This window comes from Meriones unguiculatus, chromosome 17 (assembly GCF_030254825.1).
Source record: "Meriones unguiculatus strain TT.TT164.6M chromosome 17, Bangor_MerUng_6.1, whole genome shotgun sequence".
Classification (NCBI taxonomy): domain Eukaryota; kingdom Metazoa; phylum Chordata; class Mammalia; order Rodentia; family Muridae; genus Meriones; species Meriones unguiculatus.
Window position 1 is genome coordinate 9,268,901 of NC_083364.1, and position 23,786 is coordinate 9,292,686.

Genomic DNA, 23,786 nt, shown 5'->3' on the forward strand with positions numbered 1-23,786 from the left:
ATTTGGGCTAATCTCATCATACATTATGGCATGTCAACAACAATGCTTATTAGAAGCAAAGTACTGTGATACTGAACCTCCTGAGTGAAAGGTAGGTCAACAGCTTAATCATCCATATCCCTAGAAAGTTAAATACAATACATTACAGGTTAAATCCAATTGCCTAACTTCCTATAAACTATAACACTTTTGATATTTTTTATTTAATCTGGAAACTTGAATTATATGTCATAGATCATATTTCACCAAATGTCATATTTTTCTGTACCATACGTTATTTCAAAATTTAACTGCTTCATGAGTGTAAAATATGAACAGATGTGTATAAGATTTAACATTCTTATGCACTGATGAGTCTCTGTTTTCAACTTAGAAAACTGGGGTCCCAATTTTCCATATTTCTAAACATATAATCTCTCTTCTGTATCTTCTCTCCTCCTTGTTACTCTTTTTCTCTGTACCTCATACAGATAATGTGTAAAATACACACATACAACGATGATAAAAATTTAAATATAGCTTGAAGGTATATATGAGATTCTATTTACTCAGTTTCCATCCATATAATTTCATAAATATGAAAATATATTTGTTTGATTCACAGAGGTGTCTACTCTCTTGTGGAAATATAATAGCAAGTACAAAGGTACCAAAAAGTTCAGTTTATTATGTACACTGTAGAATAACACTTGGTTTACTTACTAGACACTAAGGAGACAAATTGGTAAATAGTGTCCTTGAATGATGATGTCACAGTCATTTTTTTATGCCATGTCACCTATTAAATGTTTCCAAGAGTCTTGATTAAGCTTCCTGGGAAAGCTTTGTTAATGAATTATTTCAATACAACCATGGAATAATGATTCTCTGAGGTTTATTTGTGTTTCTTAGTCTTTATATCATAATAGTCACTAGATTTCCCTATTTTGAGTCTCTGTCGATGACTATCACCAAAGTAATCTAGAAAAGATAAGAATATGAGTCTAGATTTTTCTTTTACACACATCATTTGTTCATTTTATTACATAATGCTCTTGGTTCTACTTTTTATCCCTCTATGCCCACATTGTCACATTTTCCTTACTGCCTTCAAGCCCATAATCTTGAACCCTCATCTGATCATCATAGCTGAAATATAATTAACTACAAACTAGACTTTTCCCCTTTTCTGATCCCATAAGGTTCTTTCGTAGCTCATAGGTGCCTAGAGAATAAAATCCAAATCTTTCATATGAAAATATAAATTTCTCATACCACAGTTGCTACCGCTCTGCTCCCAGGTTCTCATCCACCAACTTTCTTTCTCATGTAGTACATCACCCTGAGAACTAGTTTCAGTTCCATGGTCAAGACTTGGTCTATCCCTCCAGGCTTTTTCATAGGCTATTATTTCCCATCTCTATACTGTTGATCTAGTCAACTCTGAATTTTTGCATATCATTCAAGTTATAAACTGATCCCAGACAAAAGTGAGGAACTTCCAATTTCCCACAAAAGTCACTCACTAAGAGCTAACACTGAGTATGTTTTTTCTGAGGTTTGGGTTGTATATATTGTTCTTTTCTTTACTATATCTTGCAATAATTTAAAACATGTTATTCTTGTGTTTCTATTCTCAGAGGTTAATATCCACAATTCCAATACATAAATCTTTTTCTAAGACGCTAAAATTGGGATGTGGAATTTTATTGGATATGGCCAGCTGAGGTATGAACATGCTAAAGAAAGCTCAGCTCCTCCCTGCATATGAGGCACACCTCAGACCAACTCTGAGACCTACAGTTGAAAGACAGATTTGACAAGTTGTAGATTGTAAGTCTTCCTAGAGAGGTGAGGGATTTAGGGCAGATCTCTGCTTTCAAGACCACCTGGTCAGCATTATCAAAGCACTGTGAGCTTATTGAGAAAATACCTTTTACTTCTTTTTTTAATTTAATTTTTATTTTTTATATTAATTATAGTTTATTTACTTTGTATCCCAACTGTAGCTCCCTCCCTCATTCCCTCCCAGTCCCAAACTCTCTCCTTCATCTCCTTCCTGCCCCTCTCTAAGTCCACTGATAGGGGAGGTCCTCCTCCCCTTCCATCTGACCCTAGCTTATCTAGGTCTCATCAGGACTGACTGCAATGTCCTCTTCTGTGGCCTAGCAAGGCTGCTACTGCCTCAGTAGGGGGAGGGGAGGTCAAAGAGCCAGCCATTGAGTTCATGTCAGAAATTGTCCCTTACTAAGGAACCCACTTGAATACTGAGCTGCCATGGGCTACGTCCGAGCAGGGGTTCTAGATTATATCCATGCATGGTCTTTGGTTGGAGAATCAGTCTCAGAAAAGACCAGATATATTTGGTCCTTGTGGATCTCCTGTCCTCTCCAGGTCTTACTAACTCCCCTTCTTTCATATGATTCCCTGCACTCTGCCCAAGGTTTGGTTATGAGTCTCAGGATCTCTATCCATAATAGCCAGAACCTGGAAACAACCAACCCAGATGTCCCTCAATGGAGGAATGGATACAGAAATTGTGGTACTTTTACACAATGGAATACTACTTAGCAATTATAAACAAGGAAATCATGAAATTTACAGGCAAATGGTAGGATCTAGAAAAGATCATCCTGAGTGAGGTATCCTAGAAGCAGAAAGACACACAAGGTATATACTCACTTATAAGTGGATACTAGACCTATAAGATAGGATAAATATACTAAAATCTGTATACCTATAGAAGCTAAACAACAAGGAGGACCCAGGGTAAGAAGATCAATCCTCACTTAGAAAGACAAATGGGATGGACATTGGAAGTAGGAGAAAACAAGAAACAGGACAGGAGCCTACCACAGAGGGCCTCTGAAAGACTCTACCTAGCAGTGTATCAAACCTTTTACTTATTCACTGAGTCTTCTTCACCAAAATAAGAAATTAAAATTGTACCGGAACTCATTCATTGGTTCTTTTAAACTCCCTGTGAAAAAATTTGATGAAGAAAGGGCTTTGGTAGAATATATACAGTCATCTAAACTGTGTAACGACATACATTTTCAAGTAGAAATTTTCTCACTCAATACAGAAATAAAGGCTAGAGGTCCCCAGAGTATGGCTCCTTGAATGTCATCATTTAATTCTCTCTTTTTCCTTTCTCATTAATTTATTCTTTCCTAATTTGATATATACATATATATTTTCTACACATACATGCTCCAATGCCCTCTCATCCACCCTCCCACTGAACCTCCTTTTCCCTAACAATTTCCCTTCTCACTTTCATGTTTCATATCCTCTTGCTCTTTTGGAGCAGTGAGCTAAGTAGGTTGCCTGTATGGGTGGGGGATTATTTACTGGAGTATGGACGAGTGAATGCTGGCTACACTATTGAAGAAACTGACTCCCCTTCTGAATTTTCTTTTCTTTAAGTCCCTTGAAGTCCGATTCTTCTTTCCTAAGAAGAATCACCAAATAAAAACATATAAAGTTTTGCTACCCAAGCATTCCTAACTTTCTTTTAATTAATGTGATATAACTTTGGCCTTGACCCTAATGAAAGAGGCAGAACTATAATCCTCTCCATAAAATTCACATGTCATACTCCTCAGCCTAAGATACTCTTCCTAGTATCTAATGAAATTCTATAGTGGCAAACCAATGTTTTATTACAGTGTGTAATGTAACACTCACAATTAACTCTAAGATGATAAGCACGCTCTTTTTTAATTTATTTTTTATTAATTACAATTTATTCACTTTCTATCTCAGCTGTAGCCCCTTCCCTTGTCCTCTCCCAGTCCCCACTCTCCTTCCCTCATCTCCTCCAATGCCTCTCTCCCAGTGCACTGATAGGGGAGGTCCTTTTCCCCTTCCCTCTGACCCTAGCCTAGCAGGTCTCATCAGGACTGGCTGCATTGTCCTCCTCTGTAGCCTGGTAAGGCTGCACCTCCAGCAGTGGGAGTGATCAGGGAACCGGGGCTGTCTCTGACATGAACTGGATGGCTGGCTCTTTGATAAGCTCACTCTTTGGAGTAGCATTCACAAATACGCACAAATACGCTCAAATAGTGTGGAATCATCTACATCTCCCAGGAGCCCCCAGCACTCCTTTGTCTCCAATTGTTCATTTTAATTGTGAAAATATAGGCCAAGTTTGAAAAATACAGCTCTGGTGATCTATTACTTGAAGTCTTTGCATTAATTTCCAATAACTCTCTAAACAAATGCCAAGGCAGACATTCTTACTCCTATTAAATTACTGTTAATGAAGTAAGCAGCTCTCTAATTTAAAACACCAGATTTAAAATGTTACCTTTGGCTAATGCTGCATCCTAGGCACCTTGCTGGGTTCCTACCTGCCTTGAACTCAGTATCTAATGGATGTGAAGATTATACACATGTTAATCCATTTCTGTCTGAACCTCCTTATTAAAAAACTAATGTTATTACCATGATTACCAACTTCCTTAAGTGTTTTGCCTCTAATTGCCTCCTCATTTGAGATTTTAGCTACTCTGACATTTTACTCAGTGTCTGTCTTTCTCATGATAATAGTAAAAATGTTCACCTACTCTTAAGAAATATCAAATGCAAAGTGTTATACCAGATTTTCCATTATGATAAATGGCCTAGAATTAGTGAGTATTAAAGAAAAAAAAAAAATTCCACAAATCTTTCCTTGTCATCCGATGACAACTCCCATTTTCTCCATGTTTACCACGAAAGGTAAAGTCAGTTGTGACATGCCCAAGATGTCTTTCTAGCCTTAAATACTACCATTCGCTTCATTGCTGACACAAGCATCATTGCTGTCCTTTAGATACAGCAACCATCTCAGAGACCTCAACCTGTTCTTCCATCTACTTGGAATGCTTATTCAAATAGCCACTTGATTCTTCCACTCACCTTCAAACCTTCAGTCAAATATGCAAATGTGCTCAGAACTTTCCATTTCCCATCCTTTTTCCCCACTATGACCTAACACCATCATCTAAAATGCTATTTATTTTGCTAGTTTTTATTTTTGTTGCCTCTCATATAAGAGATAGGATCTGGTTTAACTTTGTCACTCAGATGCACTGTCTTTCGTATTTTTTTGTTTCCTTGAAGAAGCAGTTTTTAAGTACTGTGGAGAAGGGGCTTTGCAGAAATACCTGAATCTGCCAATTTGCTGACCCTCAGAGAGCTACAATTAGTTGGCCCTAATGTTGTAACTATCTCATTCCTTAAAAGCACTTGATAATAAGCAGAAAAGTCAGTTCAAGACACAGCAATGGGAGAAAACAGAGGAAAGATGAGGCAGAGGAGACGAAGGGGACAGAGAGGATCAGACACAAGGAAGCTGTGGTATGCCACTGATCTCTCAGACTGGTGAGACAATGGGGTGAGGAAAACCATCATCCTAATGGAGGTAGCAAAGACTCTGGTAGCAGACTCCCTAGCTCTATGGTCTCTAAGATCCAGATGATACTATTTTGGATGAGCTTAGAAATGGATTCTCCCCAGACTCATCACAAGGAACCATAGCCCTCTGTAGTTTTGAAAATGTGATGCCCACTCCTTGATTCTTCCTTAATAAAACCCAGACAACAGATACCATTGTGCCACCTGTGCTGAGTGTACAACCTACAGATAATTAATGGACAGTGTATTAACTCACTTCAACTTCTTTTAACTTACTATGGCAGCAACAGACAACTAATACAACCTAACAGAGTGCAGCCCTGAGGCCAGAAATTCTATTTGTTTGATTTAGTTCTTTCGGTGTCTTTACCTGGAACTTAGAACAACACTTTACAACAGTAAATGATAAAGCATTTTGGAATTAATATTTATTTAACATGTGTATTTGTCTCCATGAAACCTATAGCTCAAAAGTAAATGAAATGTTTACCCAAAGATATATCGGAAACTGATATTAAAATGAAAGAACTGAATTAATCTGAAAATTCTTTATTATGGAATTTGTATCTCCCCAAGTTCCATGGAGCAAGATTCAGGAAGCAATCAAATATTGAGGTGGTATTTTTCTAAGATGAAGGATGGGACTTATCAGCAAGTGATAAAGTCAATTCATGAGGCTGATTTTGGAATGAAGAAGGGAAAAGAGGAAAGGAAGTGAGTAGGAAAAAGAAGGAGAAAGATTAAAAGGTAAGAAAGAAAGACAGCTAAAATATCAGAGTATAACTTTAACTGCAGTGTGGCACATACAAATGTGTGTGTGTGCAGTGTGTAATGGGTCACAAGATAAGATATATTTCTTACTGTAGGTAATAAAATTTATAAGCCACAGCCCTAAAGGTCATTTGGCTTTGTTCTGTGGACTTGAGTGCAATTTAGACCCTGACTGGTAGTGAAATGAAGACAAATGGATGGGGCTGTGCTGGATAAGAGCGAGCAGATCAAGAAAGAACTACCTGGCTCTAGATGTGCTTATATTTGCCAGGCAGAATGAGTGCTGGGAGGAAGGAAGGCATACACACTGTGCTGCCATCAAGCAATGAATAAACCTTTATCCTTATGCTATGCTCTCCCTTTGCATTGAGTCTGGAATAGCATGCTTGTCCCCTGTTTAGATCTACCAACACTCCATCTTGATATAAAATCCAGCTTGATCTGGAAGGGGCAATTTGAGGCTTCCATCAGCAAAATTCACAAGAAGCTATTTCTTGCCCCCTTCTAAAAAATGGTCTTATCTGTCTTCAGAGATTAGCCATGTATTCATGCCATATTAATTTAGCTGTGAAGGAAGTGATGAATGCCCTTGAAATATACAGCCAGAGAACTTGAAACTGAATCTAGTTTGATATCTTCATGCCTTTGTAGATGACGGAGCTAAAGCAAGGTCATTGCTGGTCTATTATTTTAATAGCATTAGTCTTGGCACTATTTGCCCTTGAGCCCAATGTTTCTTGCAGGATGCTGCAAACAATATTCATTTCCCTGTCTCAAGTGCATGTACCCTTTGTGAACAAAACTTATTCAATGTATTTCTGTTTTGTCCATATTGTCTAGTGTAGTTGGCTAAGAAGCGCAGGGTTGGGGTCAGTAACAGCTAAGTCAATGCTGTACTTGCTTTGTGTTTAAATTATGAGTACTATTACTATATAATCTTCGCAGGATTTCTTAACACCTGCTCACCTTCACTGTATCACATTTTAAAAGTTAATTTAGTTTAAAGATATATTAAAAATTATAGAATTCATATCTAACTAAGGTATTTTGAGTATTTGTATAACCAGCTAAAAATTGTGCCCAAAGTCTTTATCTTCTACATAGAAAAACTGGTTAGACTTTGCATACATAATTCCCAAGATAATACTTCTAATGATAACATAAAGTCACTTTTAAAGTAAGTTTTTGTCATATTTACCTTAGATAGGAGTCAGACCTAAGAGCTATTGGCCCCAGCATGCTGGAGTGCAATGTCCATGCCAACAGATAAGAAATGGAAACTCTAAAGCAGTCATGAGTGCCTTAGATCTTCCACAAGAAAATCATATCAAAACATTAAAAGAAATGAAGCATAGTCTGTTTTTTACTGATGATCCAACAGTGTTAAAGATATTTTCTCATATCTTACAAGCTCTGCAGCACCTTTCCCCCCTGCTATTTTGTATTGTATAATTAGCATATAATTATGTGCATTTTTACACTGGAGAGACTATTCTTTTATTAATGACTCTAAAAAAAGTTCCTCACTATTTATCTTTGAAAGTGAGTTTAAAATGAGCTCATATGACTTTTTCTTTCTTTTTAACTTAAATATTAAAAGTGATGCAGGAGATAGTTTTGTATGCCATAGGCACTCCTAAATCTTTCTTCTTAAGCATGAGAGGGAAGAAAGGGCTTCGGAAACAGATGTTGTATCTTCTATCTTCTTCAGACTTTAGAGTTTTAGGGTTTAAGAACAAAAATCTGATGTTGCCTAAAAGGCCATCTCCTTCTTGTCTTCTCTCCTTTGTGGGAAAGAAAATAGGTGAGAATAACATCAAAGCTCTCTGAGTGGAGTAAAAAGACAGAAGCAGGGTGTAAGTCACATTTGTGGTAAGGGCAATGAGGTTCCAAATTAGTTGAATAACCTCACCTAGCCCTGATTTCTAGTCAGTTCCAGGAGATAGTATTTCTCTCTGCTGAGTCCTTGAATGCCTCATTGCTGGTTTTGGCTGACTGCTTTCCTTGCACTGTGAGACTTACCTGAACATTCCAGATTGGATATTGGCAATTATAAGGAAGGGTTTACATTACTGAGAATTTTAATCATATCTCCAGCCATTTTGCTTGCAGTAAAATTCTCATATGACTACCACATACTGCCTCAGAAAGGCAAATAGCTTTGGGCTGAGATCAGCTCCCAAGCTACTTTGTAACCTTTCCCCATCCTTTTCTAGGCATTCTTTTGTGTCCAGACCTGCAAACCAGAAATGATGGTTTCACAGGACTCAATCTGACCCATCTGTCCTATTCAAGATGGTAAAGTGGACAATGGTAGTAATGAAAAAAATAATTACTTGGGATTCTTAACAATATTATATCTTTATGCTCAGTAGATATCACCCCTGCCCAACACTCGCTCTCTGTTTGGTTCCAAGCTATTTAAAGGATTTTTTTTTCTTTCCTTCATTAAAAAAAAAACATTTCAGTGAAAAAAAAAACATAGAAGTGACGACATTAGAAACTTTTACTTTTTATGGCAGTAAAATATTTGACCAAATTATTTTGGGAATTCAACAAACATTTATTTATTTATTTATTTATTGCAATTTTGACTAGCCAGATATACTATTATAGTTTTCAGTTAATTGAAAAAAAAAATCTGAATATGTCCATGTTTTACAAGTTTGTCTTTTAATTAGGGTCAGAGAGATGGCTCAGTGTTTAAGAATGTCCACTGTTCTTACAGAGAACCTGAGTGGATGATCCTACATCCAAATTGGGATGTAACTCCATCTCCAGGTAATCTGATGTCCTCTTGTAGCCTTCTCCGGTATATATGCTTATGTTCTCAAACCAACACAAAGACATACATGTATGTACATAAAGAAAATTTTACATTATTAAAATGTGAGAAAACTTTTAAAATATATTTTTAAACAATTAAGAATAAAATGTTTCATAAAAATAACAAAAGGAAATAATTTTCTTTGATAATTCAAGAAGTTCTTCCTTTGAGGTCATTTTTATCTTCTCCCTTACTGACTATTTTCTCTTTCTAAAATGAGAATTCTAGCCTCAGAGTCACTAGAAATCTTGGAAGCAATTTAATCCAAGAACCTACAACTGTATTAATCCAAGACAGATAATGGAAATTCACCTCTCCCTTGGGCACTGGGCAGATGTTAAGCACTGATAAACACTGTTAAAGTCACTGCTAGACTTAAAAATAAGTTCACTAAGTCTTACTGTAAGCCTGGCTTCTGATGTCCAGTCAGAGAGGGTGGAGGCATTGACCACTCTAACTCCCTAATTTGCAGCTGTTGGGCTCCTTTTTTGCTGCCCTGGCTGCCCGGAGCAACAGAACTGTTGGTCAACAGCCAGCTGGACTTCCCTTCTGCCAGTGTCAGTACCAGCTGTTGGATGAATCCTCAGATGCTTTAGGAAAACTACATGATAACCCCAGATCATTTCCCTGGTCCTAGAGACACAGTCAGTGTGGCTTGAAATGATCTCTATCAGACTTTGTACTGTCACAAGCTTCAAGGTACTCTAGATGACCCCCCAACCACTTAATTAGCAGAGGAGGACTCCGCTCTTGACCTGTCAAGGGATTCATATGACTGATGTTAAGAGACAAGGTTGTAATTGGTCCAGAGCATAAGCATCAGTGGCTGTGATTGATCCAACACACCTATTGGGGGGCTATATGAGCATGCTTCCCAGGCTCACTTAGTGAATTGGATGAATTGGTTGAAACAATGCCCTGAGCCTCTTGCCCTGGTGTTACATCATGCTTAATATGAGGTTTTTCTTGAGTAGTCTTTTCTTGTCTACTTTCAGTAGTGAAGGTTGAGCTGGTAACAACAGAAGCGGAAGAGCAACGGTAAGAAGGTGCAGCACAGAAATGGCAGGCAGTTCAGGTGGCAATTGAGTTGTGTAAAGAGGAATACAGATATTCAGCTGGGAGAGCAGTTTGGGAGCATTAGTGGCAGAAAGATGAAAGGGAGAGAGGGGGACGTGGAGGAAGAGGGAAGGGAAAAGGAAGAGAGAAGGAGAGACTAGAGAAGAATAAAAGGCTACAAAGACACAGAGAAGAGAAGCTCAAGTCCAGCTGGAGAACTGTGAGTAGTTGGCGGTTATTTGTACCTGCTCCCACCTGCCTACTGCCACAACTTGTAGCTGCAAACTATAGACACAACAAATTCTACCAGGCACCTCGAATTAGAACTTCCTGTCTGGCCACAGTTTTGTAGCCCATGACAGCCACATATCCCCCAACCTAATGGTGGGTGACAATACATTGTATAAGGACACCATTACCAGGTCCTTAGCACAGAAAATGAAAGAAAATCAGAAAATGTTGCCCAATGGCATGTAGTGCCATACTACTAAAGCAAGCTATAAGGTCTACATGTGGTTTTTATGCTTGGGATCACGCAGTCTTTCATCCTCCTTGTTTTTATATGTTGGAGTATATTGTATGAAGGTGAAGCTCAGCTTTAATTTTGGATTATTGAGAATATGGCCAACAGTGAAAGAGAGGGGCACCATTAGAAAATAATTTCTGAGATTTCAACAGTGTTGTCCTGACCTTTTCGTTTCAATGATCCAGAAAGTTAAATATATCCTTAAAGGTCTGCTTCCTATGGAAAGAACTATAGAAAAAAATTTTATCATTATCACTTAAGACCATGTTAAATCATATGTTAAGTTAGAGGTACAGATTAAGTGATCAATTTTGAGAATCAGACTGTGTGGATGAATCTTGTTCCTGGGATTAATTACAGTTATGACCTTGTGAAGTCACTTATCATTGTAAAGTATTGGTTTACTCATCGCTAAAATGGTGATTAAAATATCATCTTCATGGGGCTATTAAGCGGAGTAAATTAGATAATGTATTTAAAGTACCTTGTTCAGTGTGCAGCATATGTTTATGGGTCCTATAAATGTCAGCTTCCCCTTGTCCACTAAAGTAATGAAAACACAGAATGGCTAGAGCGATCTCACGCTTGTTACTTCCTTATTTTATCAATGTGCTTCAGAATCTCAAATCTTAACTAAATTCTCATTAAACTTATTCTTAATGGGAATAGTACAAGGAGAAAATAATTTCATGCTAATAAATACCTTACAAGAACATTTATATTAGAAAACTATTTTAACCGATCAGAATGAATTATAATTTTGCTAGCACATTGAAAATTATATTATTCTAACTAACTTATCATGCACTTGATATATTTTTGGAAATATTTACTTAAATTTAACCAACAAATTAGGGTGAAGAATAACTGACGAAATAAGAAAGTATGATTTTATCTGTGCTATTCAAAACATAGCCATGTTTGTATGTGTTCACTGCCAATGCATGGATGACATTACTTAGCAGGTTAGCATGTGCTGGGGTGACAGCAAGAAAATAATCACTTGGAAATATGCAGAAAAAATTTTAAAAACTTTCATTTCAAATGAATATCGTTATCTAGTTTGGTGTCACGCTTTAAAAAACATCCTTATACCATTAGTTTGTTTCATCATTCAGTTATCCAACTTTAACCAGCTGCCAACTTTCCTCCAAAGCAATTTGAAAAGAATAAAATACTCAGCAATTAAAAGCAAGGAAATTTGCAGGCAAATGGTAGGATCTCGAAAAGATCTTTCTGAGTGAGGTATCAAGAAGGAGAAAGACACACATGGAATATACTCACTTATATAGACCTATAAGATATGATAAACATACTGAAATCTATACACCTAAAGAAGATAAACAAGAAAGAGGACCTTGGGTAAGATGATCAATCCTCACTTAGAAAGACAAATGGGATGGACACTGGATGTAGGAGAAAACAAATAATAAGACAGGAGCCTACCAGAGAGGGCCTCTGAAAGACTCTACCTAGCAGTGTACCGAAACAGATACTGAGACTCATAAGCAAACCTTCAGCCAGCTGCAGGGAATAATAGGAAAGAAAGGGAAGTTAGTATGACGTGGAGAGGATAGGAGCTCCACAAGGACCAAATATATCTGGGCTCAGGAGTCTTTTATGGGAGTGTATCTCCAATCAAGGACCATGTATGGATATAACCTAGAACCCCTGCTCAGATGTAGCTCATGGTAGCTCAGTATCCAAGTGGGTACCCGAGTAAGGGGAACAGGGAGTATTTTTGACATGAACCCAATGGCTGGCTCTTTGATCCCCCTCCCCTGAAGGAGGAGCAGCCCTGCTAGGCCACAGAGGAGGACTTTGCAGCCAGTCCTGAAGATACCTAATAGACCAGGGTCAAATGAAAGGGGAGGAGGTCCTCCCCTATCAGTGGACTTGGAAAGGGGCAGGGAGGGAGGGTGAGATTGGAAGGGATTGAGGGAGGGGGATGCAGCTGGGATACAAAGTTAATAAACTGTAACTAATATTAAATAAATAAATATATTCATTTAAAAAGAATAAAATATTAACTTTTAGTTATGTGTAACTTTTGCTCATTTAATAATAATATTTTTAAAAGGAATTTCAGAAAATTCTTGTAGTCAATAGAAAATTTAAAGTAAAATGACTTCTCACTTCTCTCTGAACTTCCAGAGAAGCTCTTGAAAACAGAAGTGTACCTGTCCTGAGCATTGTTTTTTGTTGATCCTGGAATTTTCAAGTGCATTTTTTATTTCTCATTACAACAATTGTAACCCTTAACCCTTAGGAAACTACTTAATGACCCAAGACCCAGGAAGATCAAAACAATTGCTTTCACAAAACAGAAAGAACCCAAACTGTAAATAGTTATAAAGCCATATGTAAACTAATCAGTCTTTTTTTGAGATTGTACTCCCACAACTACCCAGCTGAAGAACAGGGATGGCAGCAAGTTGCCTGCCAGTTAAAATGTGTCCTGGGGCACTTGGGGTAGAGATATTCAGGCTACCTGCAGTATCTTATGAAAAAGCAGGATTCATTAATCAGAAAACATGGAAGTGGATGGTATTGGCAGGAGATGATACTATGAAATTTAAAAAAAATGTGTTATGAATAAATGAATTAATGAGAAATTCACATTATATAAAACTATGCTCTCTTATTGTGCAAACTCCATTGAAGATAGCACAGTGCGTGTCCTGTTCTCCACTAATGCCGAGGCCTGCTCCATCCCACGCTGGCTGTTCACTTACCCTTGTTGTTTTCACTTTATTTCCAGATGAACAGCTCCATCCTTTCCGATCTGGAAGGACTTTACATTCCTCTCCCTCCAGACAGGGCTGCATATGGCACCACCATTTTTGTTCCACTATGGATGCTACAAGGAGAAAGAAAAATTAGCTCAGTATTTCTGTCTGGGACTCAAGGAAAAAAAAATGACTCATCTAATCAATATACTTTGTATTTTCAAGAATTTTGTGTGTGTGTGTGTGTGTGAGTGTGTGTGTGTGTTTCCAGACAGGGTGTCTGTATAGCCCCATCCATCCTGGAACTCTTTGTAGACCAGGTTGGCCTCAAACTTATGGAAATCCATCTGCCTGCCTCTGCCTGCTGAGTGTTGGGATTAAAGGTGTGGGCTACTACACCAGGCTACTCCACCAAAATAAGAACAACTAACTAATATTAATGTGTCAAAATGCTCAACAGGAAGTGATAACTGTACTCCCAATGTTGAAGGAGGCTGCAAGTGAAAGCACCAACTTCATTAGACTAATATATGGAAAACCCTACACTGACTTATATAGATACATAATAAAATATACCCATACCCATATGAATCACTATTTTAAAGTCAATGAAATGCTCCCTATGAAAAGCTGAAAATCAGGAGTGTTGGTAGACTTAATATATTTTTTCTCTCTTTTTTATTGTAAACAGTAATTTCTTCACAAGGAATAGGTCATGTAACAAATTTACTGTTGGTTATGCAACAATTACTAGGCTCATACAAAGATTTCTAATGTACTATAATAATATGGACAGCGAAATGAATATTTACATCCATCTCCATTGAAATCATTTTATGTGAGTCTTATCTTCATGTACATGGTGTTGACACTCTTCTCATAATCTTAGCATACGTTACTTAAACATCTATAGCCATCTTGCATTTCCCAGGAAATTTATGCATCTACTATCTACCAGTAAGTCTTTATTTTATGGCAACAATACCAGAAGCACATTGACTGACTGGAACCTCGTTATAATGCTTTTTATAGCAGAACTATGTGGGATACGATTAACTCTAGCTAGAGGTACTCATGTCACAAAAAAAGCCCCCAAATAGCTTCCTTTCTGCCATGTGATATACAGTGTGGTCCCCTTGGAGTGACCCCTTCAGACAGCACTATAGGAGGGTCCCAATTCCAACTAAGCTGTTCCGAGGAGCAAGGGAAGAAGTCGCACCATCCACACAAGACGGAGCAGCGCGCGTGGTGCCGGCCACCTGCCCGGGGAAGCAGGAGCACTTGACCGTTTGGGAGCGTTCTTCTATCTTGTTCTTATTACAGCACCTGTGCAGCGCCACCACCTCGCAAGTCCCCGTTCTAACATGATGAGCTGTGCAAACAGAAAGGAGACATGAAACAACACTGAGAAAGCTTTGGACATTTCCTCTTTTTTAATTAGAAACACATCAAATATAGCTCTATAGTGGATCTGCCATGCATGGAGCCAGAAATACAATGATATTGACTCCTTAATGCAGATTTGATTTCTTTTCTAAATGTGCTGAGACCATTTCTGTCAGTAAATGCTTGGCGAAGCAGGAACAATTAGTGACAACATCAGAATGAGCTGTTGAGGGAGTCTGAAATACACAGGCAATCTGTGGCACCAGAAAAACATATTTATTTGAGTATTTCACACCTTTCTGTTCAATGTGTTAATCACAAGAACATAGACCCCTGGGTGTGGTGCCCTGCAGTGGGCTTACTGAGGCCAGGCCCATACTCACAGCAGGGTGAGGTAACAGTTATGACCCTTTTCAGTGGAGAAGGTGAGGCTTAGGCAGGGGACACCCTCGTAGGAAGCAATGACAATGTGTGAGCACTGCTTCTTCAGAATTTTCTGCCCAGTTTCCCTGGAAATAAACTAACTGGAAAAGCCTAAAAGCATGACTGGGTTCCTGATGTCTCTGCCAATGTCGGGACCACAATCATTCCTCTTTCTATTTCGCCTGAGGAGACAACTGCCACCAAATGGCAATGACTGCAGGCAGAACGTGGATGGATTACATCTGGACGCCAGCCGCTTGGAGAGCCAGACTCATAAGCTGCCAGGCTCCCGTGACGATTTTTCTAGCCTCAGAGTAAGAAGACACTGAGCTTTGGGGATGATTCAAAACTCTGACTCTCATGACATCCTTCGCAGGGACTCTAGTTTGTCTACATCAGTATTGTTTCCCTCCCACATTTCTTCTTCAGCATCTTGTCCTTACTGTAGAATGATAAATCACAAATATTTCATCTCCTAAGGTAAAAAAAAAAAAACAGCTTTAAAAAGTAAGCATCTATTCAAAGTGTTTTTGAAAAAATTTTTAATGTAACAATAAAACAGATATTTAAATAGATAAGTAGGAATTTTGGCATGGTTGAATGTTGTAAACACTATGAACCTCCTTTCTCCACAAATAAGACCAGCATATCATGCATTTATATTAATTACGCTGTTAGAGGTAAGCAACAGAGTCGGCAGGAACTCAGGTTTGGTAGCTTGCTTAAGCTCCTCTGAGGGAGAGAATCTTATGTATCATAACTTCTTATCCTTCTACATGAAACCACGAAACTGAGGCGTGACATACAGCTTCAACATGTAGTTCTCAGAACAGTCAGGAGACAGGTGCAATCTCCAGTGCCACAGATGCTTGTGTCACTATGGAAACCAGTGGGAGATGCTCTCCATGTCTGATTCAATTGCGTGTATTTAAACAGTAGCTAAAATCAATGAGACCTAGACCTCTGAACCCACCCTCTCATGCTCTATAAAGTCAAGCATGAGTCACTTGCTCTTCGCTTCCCAAGCGTATCATATTTTGTGTTATTATATACAAGTTTCGCTGCTTGCTGCACTGTACTTGGTGACAGAAGGAGTGAATAGCATACATCAGAGATTGCTCTGAGTGCTGGGGACAGGATGATAAAACAGGGCAAAGGCTTTTCCTGTCCTCAGGGAGCGCATATTGCTGGGGAGAAAACAAATAATAAGCACCCAGGTAAACTATGAAGTAAGTAAATATTTGAAGGAAAGAAATCCAGTGGGGAGATATGGTTGGAGTAAAACTGAGCAGGGAGAAATTCACATCTAAATTGGAAAGTTTCAGGACATTCTCTACTGTGGATGTAATGTGATTGACAAGCTGAATTACGAAGAAGAAGCCTCCTTTATGAAGATCTAGGGTAGCAACACGGACAAAGAAATGAAAGGCAGTGGCCTGTTTCTGAAACTGGGAAATATTCCTCTGTGCTAATAATATGGCCAGGGTGGATGGGGGTGGATAAACAAGGGAGAAGTGGGGGAAATGTGTCAGATATGTGGGGTCTGTGTGATGTCTAATCAAGAGATTGGTTTCTTTCTTTAGAAGGGAAAGTCTTTGGATAGGATAGCCATTTTCTCTGCTCAGGCAACTCAGTGGTGACTGAGGCGAAGAAGGTGAGATTGTGTGGAGATCAGGGACAAAGTGGCTACAGGAGAGTAAGTGCTAAGAGGTTAGAGTAGATGAGTGATTGCACCAGAGATGAAGAAAACTAGGTGAGGGACGTTTCAGTAGAGAACTTGATCATGAGCTGAGCAATTAGAAGCTGATGCTCTGCTGGGCAATGGTGGTGCATGGCTTTAATCCCAGAACTCAGGAGACAGAAAGAGAGATCTCTAGATTCAAGGCCATCCTAATCTATAGAGAGAATTCCAGAAGAGCTAGGGCTACACAGAAAAACTCTGTCTCAACACACACACAAAATGTTTTTTTAATGTTGATGGTCTAATAGAGAAGTCTTGGAAAAGGACATGGTTGGCAGGAGTTGGGTGGAGGCAGAAGAACATTATATATATGCTCCTGATAAGTTCATAGAACAATAGAACAATCATGGTTACAGTTAAAATGAGAGAACTATTTATGAAGTGGAGCTTGGAGGAAAAGGTTGGGCTGCAAACACAAACCTGAGAGCCTCAGTCTGCAGCTTGTATCGAAAGCCAGAAACTGAAAAGAATATTGTGGGGATGAGACTCACACAGAAGAGAAGGGAATGAGCACTAAATATGGATAAAGAGTATGGAAGGCAGGGGGAGGAGGGGTAGATGATGAGGAAAAGGAAAAACACACAGAACAAAAGTACTACAGAGCAAGGAATAAAATGTACCTGAAAGGAGGGATTGATCAGTGCTGTCAAACCTTCTGAAGATCCAATTAAATGAAAAGAAGTAATTGTCCATTTAGAAAGTAATATACCCTGAATCACTAAGGCAATCCCGAGCAAAGATAATAAATCTTTGACAAAGACATCACGAACTCGTGAAGGAAACGGCAGTTCCTTCAATAAATGGTGTTGTGACACCTGAATACTCAAAAGAATAAAATTAGACCCTTTCCTTAACCTACATAGACAAAGCAACACAAAAAGACTTAAATGCAGGACCTGGAACTGCAAAAGTCTTAGAGTAAAACATAAGGTGAGGGGGATGTCTATGACATTGGTCTGAGCAGTATTTGATTTTTAGAGAAAAGTTAAAAAACACAGACAACAAAAGAAAAGAAAAAAAGAAGCATGATAAAAAACTAAAAACCATGTAGCAAAAGACAATCAAAACAGGAAAAGCTCGTAGAATAGGCTAATGTTACATAAAAGGTAATAGTAATAATAAAAAGTAATAAGTGAAAAGGCTAATAATAATAAATGACTAATATGCAAAATATTAAGGAGCCTAAACAACTCAAAAGGAAGAAAACAATTAGCCAAATTTAAAACAGACAAGTTAAGAGAACATAGACTTATAAAGAGAAAATGTGGAAATGGCTAATGGGTATACAGAAAATGCTCGATATCTTTAATTACTACTGTGATGTAAGTCAAAACTTTAATAAGAGGTCATCCTCCCCTTGTAGAACAGTTATTGCCAAAGCAAGTGCTGAAGGGCATTGGCATGTGGAAGAGAGGAGCTGCTTGATTCCTGTCACGTGGGTGTACATGTTCCCAGCCATTATAAACAATATAAAGGAACCTCAGAACCAAAAACTAATGTTATGTATAACATTTAATATAAGGGTATATTCAAAAATAATGAAGTTCATATGTTGATGAAAACTCTGTGCTCCTGGGTTCACAGTAGCTTTATCTACAGTAGCCAAGAAATGGAATCAACCTAAGTGTCCATCTGTGAGTAAACAGATAAAGAAAATACATGATATTACATATATATGTGGATACTCTTTGGAATATATATAAATATATATATATATATAAAAATGCAGTCCTGCAAGTATTTTTTACAACATAGATGAAACTCCAGAACATCCTTAAGGAAGCAAGCCAGGCAGAAAAGGGCAGGTACCATATGATCCATTAATATGTATGACACGAAAAAAATCAACTCAGAGGAGGAGGATGGTGGTTGCTCAGTACTAAAGCTTGAGAAATGAGTAATGTTTGTCAAAGGTTACAAAACTTAAGTTAGAGGAATGAATCAGAGAATCTATTTTACGTCATGCTGATTACAGTTAATATGTATTGTGTTCTTAAAAGTGTCAATGATAATACATTTTAAGTTTGATTTCACAAAAAGTACACAAGAAAATCAATGTGTTAATTAATTCAAGGCAGCAATTATAAAATATGCTTATTTTAAATATCACAGTGTACAAGACAAATGCAGGCAATTGTGTCAATTAAGGTTAAAAGAACAAGTGTAGTAAATTATCCATTGAAATCACAGTAGACCGATTCAAATCTAACTTCTAAATCTAGCTTCTTTTTGTAGCTGATTTTTTGTTTTGTTTTGTTTGTTTTCTTGAGACAGAGTTTCTCTGTGTAGCCTTCATTGTTCTGGACTCACTCTGTAGACCAGTCTGGCCTCAAACTCACCGAGATCCTTCTGCCACAGCCTCCAGAGTGCTGGGATTAAAGTCATGAGCACCACACCTGGCTCTGTAGCTGTTTCATCTGAAGCAAGTTCTCTGATATCTCCAGATAACAGTTTTCTCCATCTACATTAGGACTGTTATTTACAAGGTTGGTTTAAGGATGAAGTGAGGTAACATGCAGAATATGTTTAGAACACTGTTGGCTCTGTAGTACACATTTCTATTGGTCATCTATTATCATTCTGACAATGATAATAGTCAAGTGTTGACTGCTTGGCTTAGGCACACATCATGTGCCTAAAGGTAGGGGAATAAAAGCACACTTTAAGTAAGTACAGTAGAGAGGAAGTGAGCGTAAAGCAAAGCATGTTAGAAGTAAATACAGTAGAGAGTAGGAGGTAAGACTGTAGAGGGGAAGAATAAAAAATCTCTTTTAAAACAGTTGTTTGTGAGCAATAGCTGGAAAAGACTGTGAAACCAGCAGAATTTTACAAAGGAATGGTAAAAACAAAACAAAAAAGAAAAAAAAAACACTCTTTGCTGGCCTGACTGTTAGGAAGGGAGAAAAATGACAGTTATGAGAGAGAAATGGGCAATTGAAAAAGAATTTCTCAAGAAGGAAGGAAGTGAGATATGGGGTACTCAGGAGGAGTCACATCAGTGTGATATGGAGACATGATCCACATTAGCAAGACTGAAGATAAGAGGTGTGGGTACAAAGATGGGTAGGGGTGAGCAGATTGAGCAATGTGAAGCTGAGGCACTTGAATACATGATTTCATCTATTCGTCCTGTGAAGTTAGAAACCTTTTTTTGAGAAGAAAGAGGATGAATAAAGCAGATATCTACGGAGGAAGAAATAGGAATTTTGTGGGGATTTAGTTTATATATGTGGTGAAATAAAAAATACCAGAGTTTTCAGACTAGGTGGGGCATGACGTCTGTATGATTGTAGATTATTTGGGACACTGGAATAATTCTGATAATTATTTAGGAAAACAGGGATGCACATAGCCACTAAAGTGTACATTTCCTCTGATGTTTCTCCCAGGAAGGCAGCACCATTTCCTCACACAGGAATTCTGCTATCTCTCACATGAAAAGTCTCTTCTTTGGGGAAGAAGAGAGAAGTGGAAATGTGTTGTCCTTTTTGTGGGTGGGATCTGGCCACGTAGAGAAGGCAAACTTTTGAGGATAGATGTTCACAAAAGCTAGAGGGGCTGAGACTGCTACAAACCAACGTTCTGCAGGGGAGAAGCAAAGTCAGCAGTCGAAGAGAAAGCATGAGTTAGCATCACATAGCGTTTAGTTTGAAGGTTTATGAGGGGCATCTGTCTAGAGAAGGGGAAGAAGAAAAGAGGAATCAAACAGAGGACCCAGGAGTATACCATGGCCCTTTCATGGTGGTCAGTAATGGTGAATGGACTTAGCTTAGTCACAGGGAAAACTGATCCTGAGGATTTGTGAGATAAATCCTTGATATGTACTCAATCAGGGCATTAAAGGTTAGCCAGTAAGTCATGGTAGCCCCAGGTTGTGTGGCCCATGTGTGGAGAGGTCATGCTTGTAAGTCTAGAGATATAATAAGCATGGGCAGGTCATCAGAAGAGTTGGGACTTTTAAAGTCAGACTCTGGGGCTCTTTTGAACTTAGAGCAGTACTGCCCATGAGAGATCTCCTTTACCTATGCTATCTTTAGAGTAGTCAAGGACACCTAGTGTGAGCTCTGCCATTTAGGCTGTAAGAGTTGGGAGACGTTAGACAGGAAAATCTAGTCACCAGAATCAAGATCTATGGAGAACTGGAGATGGAGGTGAGGTTTATGAAGATATTATGAGCAAAAGGATGTAGAGTGTGGCCAGCTAAATATAAGGAGGGCTAGGAGTCCAGAAAGGGGAGGGGAAAAAAAGCAATAGAGAGGAAGGGTGTATGGTGTTAGATCTGACAAACATTAATTCACAGTAGGAAAGGTTAAGTAGCTTCTGGGCAGAGCCCATCAACAAAGGAGGACAATAGTCAGAAGAGCTGGCCAAGAAAGTTTGAGTTTAGTCATCAGCCAAGCTGCTCAAGAAAAGTGTTGGCTCGTGCTGTGTTTCCTGAGGACTGAGTCGTTAGAGAAATGGAAATGAGTATTCAATATCTAAGGAGGTAGCCAGGTGTTGAGTACCTTAGAAATGAAGCCACGTCTATTATTAGATGGTAGAGAGGAAGATTTGAGATAAAAGGTTATGAGTTCTTCTTCTGCCCTCTCATACCTGCTGGTGAAAGCTTCTCTCTAACCTGGGAACATGTCCACAGTGAAGATGATGAGAGGGTAAAAAAATGTCATTCTGCTAGTCTGGCCCTAGACAATGTCTTGGGTTTGGTAGGTGGAAGAAGGGAGTGATTGGAGAGTTCTTTAGTGGGAGACCTAAGAGCAATAACGAATTGAGAGATGATACTGTGGAGAGCCTGTGGTAAAACAAGAGCATACATGTACACCCTAAGTAAAATGAGCAGTGGTTGGTACTCCACAAGACACTGGTTGTTTATGGTAAAAGAGGGCTTGCTGTATGCCAGAAAGAGAAATGAGATCATTACTGAATATATACCTAAAATCTCAGGCTGACATGAGAGAAAGGTGAAGAGGATAAGAGAGTTAAGAGAGGAGACAGGCACCAAGTCAGTGAAATCAGGAGAGATGGAATTATTTATGGTAGAGTTTAGAACTACCTGGTTAGCAGGGATGTTGGGTCAAGTGTTTTTGTTTGTTTGCTTTTGATTTTTGTTTGTTTGTTCGTTTGTTTTGGCTCTCTCATCCAAAATACCTGAAGGATCTCTACATTGGATAGATGACAGTATCTATGAGTAGCAGGAAGAAATGCTGATTGACTCTGTAAATTAATATACTGGGGTGCCTCAAAAACTTGAAAAGACTCTGTCTTGCCAAGGTAGGGCTTATTAGTGGGAGATTTGCTATGCACATATGCAGTTAGTGCAGATGTTAACTCTTTTGTTGTCTGCTAGCATTAGGGCCCAGGTAAGGGTGGTGAACTCTGCCTGTTGAAAGGTAGTGTGTGAAAAGGGGAGAAACTATGCTTCTAGGGTATGGCTATCTGTGACAGTGGCATAGCCTGCAGTTAGATGGGGCTCCTTAAAGAAGTTCGAAACAATTTAGCAGCTAGAAGCCTCAGCATGTTGAGTTTCTGACAGTTGGCTAAAAGAGGGTATTAGAGGATCAGTATTGGTGTAGGAATAGGGATCCTCTGGAAAACTAACATCTACAGGAATGAGCATGGCTAGACTGACACATTTACAGCATTGGAAGGTAACTAAGGGATTTTGTATGAACTGTTTATGTATCTATTAAAAATACTGGAGAGGAAAGGAGGAAGAGAGAGGTAGAGAGATAAGAGAGAATAGGATAAAGAAATGAAGCTAATTAAAAAGAAGAGAATGGTGAGTTAAGGGAGTTATGAAAAATGGAAACCTTAACAGGTTGATAGAGTTTGAGAGCTTCTATCATTTAGAGGAACCTATCTCCATAGAACTGACAAAAGAGACCAAAATTATGTCATGAGAGCAGCTGGAATGAGGTGCAGGTTTCGGAGGGATCTAAGAGTCCTACTACAGCAGTAGTCAAAAGGAACCCTTTAGTCTAGAGAAGGAGAGCTCAGTTGGTTAGAAAGGGTCCAGGGACTCTGTAGAGGAACCATGACTACCTTGGTAAAGGAGATGTTTCTAAGACATTGAAATGAAGATCCAGATATAAAAATGACCCGCTATTCTCCACAAGGAGAGAAGGTCCTGGTTAGTTTGGGGAGGAGCTATGTCCTGGATCAGAGTGCTTAACTTTGAAGTATGCCACAGAGAGGACTAGGGTGAGGCCAAAGTAAGTTTTTTGGGAGGAGGATATTTGGGAGTAAGAAGAAAACACTCTGTATCCTTGGTTAGCCAGAAAGTTAAGTAGGGTGGTGTGTTATAGAGAAAGGCCATCTTAGTGACCTCAAAGAAAGGTCATCTCCATATTGAAAAAGAGTAAGGATAGGGCACAGCAGGTCCCTAGTGAAGGACCTGAAGAAGTGAAGGGTATAAAAAGATCCCTGGGAAAGGACTGGTCAGACCTGCCTGGCTGGGAATTTAAGTGCCAAGTGAAGCAGAAAAGACTTGGAAAGCTGAGGCCAGAGAAAGAGTAAAGAAAGTGTTTTTGAGATTCAAGACTGAGAAATGAGAGGTAAAAGGGCAAGGGTGGGACAGAGGGTGTGAGTGTTGAAGACTACCACTGAATGAGGATTACAGCTTGATTGACCAGGCATGGGTCCTTTATTAGGCACTTAGAGCTGTTTATCTTTTTTTGACTACTAGAATTAAAGTACATTAAGGAAGGTTTTTGGGTTTTCCCTCTAATTTTGAAAGTCAAATATATCACCCTTGGGACAGCAGTAGCCAAGGTCCAGGGGAATATTGCAGCCAGGTTTGCTGTGGTAGAAAATTACTCAATCTAACTTAAAGGGACTTTTTCAATCTAGAGTCCACAGTTTGTGGGGAGACCTGTTTTGATGACGACTTTCATGCCAACTTGACATAGGCCATAGTATTTTAGGAATATGAGTTTTTATTGAGAAAAT

The 23,786-nt window shown here is 38.7% G+C and overlaps 1 protein-coding gene across 3 annotated transcripts in view; it reads right to left on the reverse strand.

Moving 5' to 3' along the window:
- Tafa2 (TAFA chemokine like family member 2) overlaps window positions 1–23,786 on the reverse strand; it is a 490,204-nt gene that overhangs the window by 23,632 nt on the left and 442,786 nt on the right. For all 3 annotated transcript variants that reach the window (XR_009587114.1, XM_021643045.2, XM_060370994.1), the window contains 2 exons: window positions 14,511–14,663; window positions 13,298–13,422 (listed from right to left, as the gene is read on the reverse strand). Coding sequence is in view for 2 of the 3 variants with exons in the window: in XM_021643045.2 (XP_021498720.1) it covers window positions 13,298–13,422; window positions 14,511–14,663 (278 nt within the window). In the remaining variant the exon portion in view is untranslated. The remainder of the gene's footprint in view (window positions 1–13,297; window positions 13,423–14,510; window positions 14,664–23,786) is intronic.